The sequence below is a fragment of the Eublepharis macularius genome, chromosome 12 (genome assembly GCF_028583425.1).
Source record: "Eublepharis macularius isolate TG4126 chromosome 12, MPM_Emac_v1.0, whole genome shotgun sequence".
NCBI classification, from domain to species: Eukaryota; Metazoa; Chordata; class Lepidosauria; order Squamata; family Eublepharidae; genus Eublepharis; species Eublepharis macularius.
In genome coordinates, this window is record NC_072801.1 from 3,004,727 (window position 1) to 3,011,030 (window position 6,304).

The 6,304-nt window shown below is 51.9% G+C and overlaps 1 protein-coding gene across 1 annotated transcript; it reads left to right on the forward strand.

Annotated features, from left to right (window-relative positions):
• Positions 1-589: 589 nt before the first annotated feature.
• On the forward strand, positions 590-5,351 carry LOC129338469 (mucin-5B-like). Its single transcript, XM_054992740.1, has 5 exons — positions 590-699; positions 1,027-1,157; positions 1,344-1,438; positions 2,614-3,763; positions 5,124-5,351. The coding sequence occupies exons 1-5, from the start codon at positions 590-592 to the stop codon at positions 5,207-5,209; spliced, it is 1,572 nt and encodes a 523-aa protein (XP_054848715.1). The 3' UTR covers positions 5,210-5,351.
• The last annotated feature ends 953 nt before the right edge of the window (positions 5,352-6,304 follow it).

Consider the following 6,304-nt stretch of genomic DNA (forward strand, 5'->3'; position numbering starts at 1 on the left):
GTCATGGGAGGGAAACCAACACGTGTAATGAGGGGCAGGGACTTGCGTCACACTTGTGCCTGTGCCAGCAGGAGGCAGCAGTGGAGCAGTGCCATGGTCAGGCACCATTGTGGGAGGGTCACGCCAGTGTAAGTCTGGGTTACGATGGCATAACCCTTAGTCCACTTCCTGTGTACTTGCGGCTCCCCACCTCAGGATTGGGCTGTAAAGATAAGCACTAACAGTTTGAATTGTGCTTCCAGAAGATAGATTCTGCCCTCCAGCACACCAGAGCATGGGAAACGTCAGTTGGAGAGTCAGATCTGATCACCAGCAGTGCCAGGCGGATGTGCCTGTGCTGTTAGCCTTGCCTGGATGAAAGTGGTGGATTCATTTTGCAGTCTTCACTCTTCTGGCTGGTGAAAGGAGAGGCCGGCGCCCTTCGGCTTTCTTCTTTGCTTCTTTTGGGTCATCTGTAACACCCCCCTGTGGCATTTGGTGTGGCTTCCCAGAAATGCGGTGCTGGTCTGGGTGGTTCTGCTGGCTAGTTCTGGAGTGGGGATTTATTTTAACTCTCTTTTTGCAGCTCAAGCAGCTGATTTCAACCTACATGGAACTGGGGGGCAAGCTCACAGGCCCATTGCTTAGCGCGCTGGCAGGCACGAACCTCTGCCTCCTGGAGGCAGATCAGCTAAGGCAGATCAGCCCCGAATCAATCAGGTGGGTTTCTGCCTCTAAGTGGGGCTTTTCCTGTAGAAACAGATGTGCGGGGCCTGCCAGCATTCCGGAGTGCGGTTTCTTCATTCAGGCAAATGGAGCCGGTGCGGAGCAGAGAGTGCGGAAAAGACGGGCAGTTTCACAGCAACCTGAGAGCCACTGGCTGAAAATTGGCTGGGATAAATATTTTTAAAGCCCTGAATCAGCATGTTATCCATGTGCCACAGATTGTCTTGCCTCCTGAGTTCGCTTAAGAGGGTGTGCAGATGTCTGTTCCAAGCCTCGGTGTCACTCACAGGTTCTGATCTTGTGCCTTTTGCTTCCTTTTAGGCATGCAGAGAAATTAGACATTTCCTCTTGTTCCCAAGGCAAAAAAGACATCCTGTATGAAACTGCCCGGTCTGCCTTTGCCAGCCAGGAAGGAACTTCTGCCTATTACCCCTTAATTCAGCCATATCTAGGTGGGTAGTTGGTTACACTTCCATTCCAACACGTGAGAAGTGGGCTTCAGCACTAGCTTTTCTGGGTCAGAAAAAGGTCCTTCCAGACTCAATGCAGCAGGGGGCACGAGCAGAGCAGCCCCGCTACTGGTCCAGCCCTGTTACATCTTTCCTCCCATTAGTTTCTCTTATTTCTCTGTTTTTAAGGTGGAGCACCTGTGGAAGATCTGAAAAAGCTGGCTAGATCCCAGGTTGCAATGGATATCAATACTTTCACTAACTTGAAGCCAGAGGAATTAAAGGTTAGAGACGCTCGGTTGATGAATGCAACGCTGGCACACCTGCGTACTTGGAAAGCGTTAGCTAGGAAACGTCCATCAAAATGGGATGGCTCTGATGAACGCACTAGAGGCTGAAACTGGTGTCACAGACATTGCCTCATCCCAGACAATCCTGGGGGAATAGTTCTTGGTCCCTCTAGAGTTGGGTCCATGTTCTCCAGACCCAACTTGGGTCCCCCGCAGCCACACAGCAGCTGTGGGAATGGCGGTTAAAAAATAAAGAAGAACCCAAATGGCCTTAGAATGCCTCCTTGAGGGGAAGAAGAGCTCCTTCCTCCTCTCTCAAACTGTTTTCCAAAATAGTTTTTGTTTTGTTTGTTTTGTTTGTTTTAATATTAAAAAAAACAAAATAGTTTTTGTTTTTGCTGCTCAATGTGGAGTATTCTGTGTATGAGGAGCAGTAAAAACAGAAACAGCCCCTCTCCCCTGCTATTTTAACACAGAAAACATCTTGAGAGGGCAGGCAGAAGCCCTGCTCCCCCCCTCCTCACAGTGGCGTTCTGAGCCTATTTGGGCTCCCCTTTATTTTTTAACTGCCATTCCCCGCAGCTGCTGTGAGGCTGCAGAAACCCGAGCTGGGTCTCCCAACCCCAGACCCCAGACCTTTAAAAGGGGACTGGGCAAGGGTGGACAAATCCTGTGACCTGAGGGCTGCGCTGGAGGCTGCACTTGCCGTTAAGGGCTCTTGGCTGGCACCCAGTTTGGCTGCTCTGGCTTCCCTTCTGCCTCAAGGTTTTGGGGGGGCCCTAGGCCTGCTATGTGATGCCACAGTCTGCCAGATTGTATTTTTGGGGGGCCTGCGTGATGCCACAGTCTGGCAGGGCCAATGCTTTCAACACATTTTGCAGCTTGAGGGTTAAAGACTGCTGAAATCGAAATGGCAGCTCTGCTGACTCCAGTCTGTTGCCAAGTGGATTTCTGCGGCTCTGATCATTCAGTGTTAGGATCATCAAGAAGCAAAGGGCTGTTGACATTTCTGTGTAATTTAATTTGTGCTGTTTTAAAATGTGTTTGTCTTCTTTTAAATCCAGGAATAATATTCTGTTCCTCTGTATTGTAACTTTTTAAATTTTTGTCTAAAAGCCAGTGTGCTATAGAGACTTTTCTGGATTTGAAAAAAGAAAAATCTGTTGCAGGCTTTGAGTGTGCAGGACGTGAAAGATTTGCTCGGGGTCCATTTGACTGATCTGAAAGACGCTGAAGCCCACCCTTCTGTAGCTTTGTGGATCAGGAGCCACTTCCAGTCTGAGCTGGACACTCTTGGGATTGGTCTCCGAGGAGGGATGATGGCCCCACCCTCAACCACCAGCACAGCAGCCGGGGCCTCCGGGGCCACGAAACCCCACGGCACTTCAATAGCCGTCGCGCCAGCCATCTCCTCGGCAGCCTCCGCTGGGTCTGCTGGGAGCGTTGCAACGATCTCAGGCGTAAATGCTGCAACGTTCTCCGGCGCCGCCCTCACGGGGCTTTCCCCAAGCACGCTGGCTACTGCTGTGGACTCCCATACAGCTCCGCCCTCCGAAGCCACTCTCACTGCGGGTGAAACATCCACTCCCCTTGAGACCACCAACACGGCTCTTCCTACTGTCAGCATACATCCCAAAGCTGCCATCCCCACCACCGTGAGGGCTCCAGTTGCCTCCACTGCCACGGACATCAGCACCACGGCAGCTGCCCACCACATCACAGCCAATGGCACAATTCTTCCAGCTGTTGCCAGAGGCATCAACCTGACTCCCTCGGTCAACACTACAGCAGCACCCAACTACATCACAACAAATGAGACAATTGTTCCAACAGTTGCCACCCACATGAACGTAACTACCTCCGTCAACACCAGAGCAGCTTCCAGCAACGTCACATCGAATGGGACAGTTCTTCCGACCATTGCCACGCATACCAATGTAATTGGCACCACCAGTAATATCACTCACACTTCTTATGCGAGGGTATCTGCAGTGAGTGCCAGTGCCACAATGTCCACCACACCCAACGTGACCGTGAGCGCCTCTTCTGAAAGGCCTTCGGCGCCACCCATCCCTCTGTCGAATGCTACCACCCTGGTGTATCTCAGCACAGCCATGACGGCGAGTGAAGAACTGCCAGCTGCTTCCAGCAGGACAACTGCCCGTGGGGCTGAAACTCCCCACGAAACATCTCTCCCCGCTGGCCCTGGCCCACTGCGCACAACAATCGCTGCAGCGTCCAAGAGGGGGACCACCCGCACAGCACCACCGAAAGCGTATCCGACACCAAATGGCTACATCAACGTTAGGCCTCTAAGCGGTAAGTTGCAGCTGGGCTGTCGGGTTCTATAAACTTTCCCCCGCCACGTTCAGGAGTTGGGGGAACAGTCTGGGTAGGAGTCGCTTTGCTTGAGCACGCTTGCCTTGCAAGGAAGGGCTGCTGCCCTTAGAAGAATGGAGCCGCAGCATCCAAACCCCTTGACGATGGAAGGAGGTCGCTGATGTTGCCAAATTTCAGGTGGGCAGCCGTGTTGGTCTGCAGTAGAAGAGCCAGATTTGGGTCCAGGAGCACCTTAGAGGCCGATGAGATTTCCAAGGGGTGAGCCTTCGATAGTCAGAAGGTGGTCTGAAGTGTAGATGCAGCCACCGGTCTCTCTCTGACTGGGAAAAGGGCCTAAACGATGCTGAGCACCTTCGTGGAACTGCTTTCTGCTTTATTAGCAGTGCAGTCCAAAGCAGAGTTTCACCCTTCTGATTCCTGTGCGGCCAAGGGGCTTAGGAGGATGCAATGCTGTTTAGGATTGCACCAGAAGGCACGACTCTTCTCTGCAGAATCGCCTTCCATTCTGGGGAAAACAGCCCTTTAATCCTTGCCTTGTGCAGGTCAAACCAGTCCATGCCAGTGCATTCTGATGTTCTGAATGTATTCAAGTGCAGAGTTTGAGGTGGGAAGAGCAGGGCCTAATTAAGGTAGAACCCCCTACCCCCATGCTTTAGCTGCTCTAGCATTTGCCCCCTTTCTTGCCTTCTGCGGGGAGAAAGCGCTCATGAAGGCAGTTGGGGAGCATCTGAGCATTCTGTCCATCCTCCCCTGCTCCCCCTAACACACCAAGGACTGAACTCAGGTTGGGGTTAGACACGAGAAGCAGTCGGTCTACATGGATAGAGGCTGCCTTTGTTCTCACTGGATCGACTTAGCAATGGCTCCCATTGAATTCTGTGGGGCAAAACTCAAATGTGGGCCATCGCCAAGTCATAGGAGTAATACCTGCCCCTTGGCCCAGAAGCAGCAGTCGCCAGGGGCAAATGTATCTGTGCTCCAAAGAGGCTTTCTGAGTCAATGGCTGCTTCCACACATGTTGGATAATGCACTTTCAATGCTCTTTAGTGATTATTTGGAACTGGGTTTTTGTGTGTGAAACAAAAAATCCACTTCTGAAGGATTGTTAAAGTGTATTGAAAGTGCATTATTCAGTGTGTCTGGAAACAGACACCGTGTGCCATTCACTGTGTGGGGAAACAAAGCAACGACCACCTTGTGGTGTGGGCCGAGTCTGCCTGCTATCCTTGACCTTTGAGTTTGGTGCTTCAGAGGGGGATTCACAGGAGGCTTTTCGCCTGAAGCAACTTGAATGCCAGAGTGACGTGGGCTCATCTTGATTCTTGTCTTCTCCCTCCAGCCTCAGCTTCCTCCCTGTCTCTCAGCTGCCTTCTTCTGATGCCGTCCCTCGCTGTTGGACTCTCAGTTCTCAGGAGGCTTTTCTGAGACCGCTGCTGCTGGTGCTCCTTGGCTAGATTGCCCCCCTCCTGTGGCTATCGATGACAGCAAGCGCAAGAACATAGGAATTCCTGTCACCCACAACTTTATCTAGAATACAAGCTGCGTCCAGATTCAGGCACCTAACAGCCTATATTTTTAGGTGCTTATCAGCCAAATGTGTTTTTTCCCTGCTTCCTCCTGCCGCACATCTGCCCTGCATCAGAAGGTCTGCCGTGTTTGCCTAACCTTTCAATAACAGCTGCACAGACTTGCCCTGCGAGAGATCACAGCCTTCCTTTTCCAACTTGTGGCTTCAGACTTCTAACTCGGGTCACAGGAAACCTTGACCGGAGGGGTGAGGTGGGGGATGACCGAGGGGAAAAAGGATTTCTGTGGCAATGTTGCCGGCCGGTGGGGGGTGGGTGGGGTGTACTTCAAAACTGCCTCAGAGATGCGCCTTCAGTCAGAGACCTCCAGGCCGTGGCTTTGGGGCTTCAGGGACGGGGATCAGTCAGAGGCCATCAGGAGTTGTTCACAAGCGTAACTCCCTGGAACTGGCACATGGAATATGAACCCCCTCCCTCAGTCATCCACTAGCCTGCAGCAGCTTTCTATAGAAACGACCTGTTTGGTTTGAATAAAATGTTACAAACAGGGCTTTTTTCTGGGAAAAGAGGCGGTGGAACTCAGGACCGCACGATGACGCCACTTTGGGTCAGCTGGAACAAGGGGGGAGTTTTTGAAAGTTTAAATTGCCCTCGGCGAAAATGGTCACATGGCCGGTGGCCCTGCCCCCTGATCTCCAGACAGGGGGGTGTTTAGATTGCCCTCTGCGCCAGCGGCGCAGAGGGCAATCTCAACTCCCCTCTGTCTGGAGATCAGGGGGCGGGGCCACCGGCCATGTGACCATTTTCGAGAGGTGCCAGAACTCCATTCCACCGCGCTCCTGCTGAAAAAAAGCCCTGTTTTATTGACCTTTGGCCAATCAGTTCATCTTCCTAATTTACCTCATAGGATCATTGTAAGTACAGGACAAAAATGTTCTAGGTAGATACATTTCTCTCCTCCTGAAGAAGAGTCAGGAGGATTTTAGATCTTGGT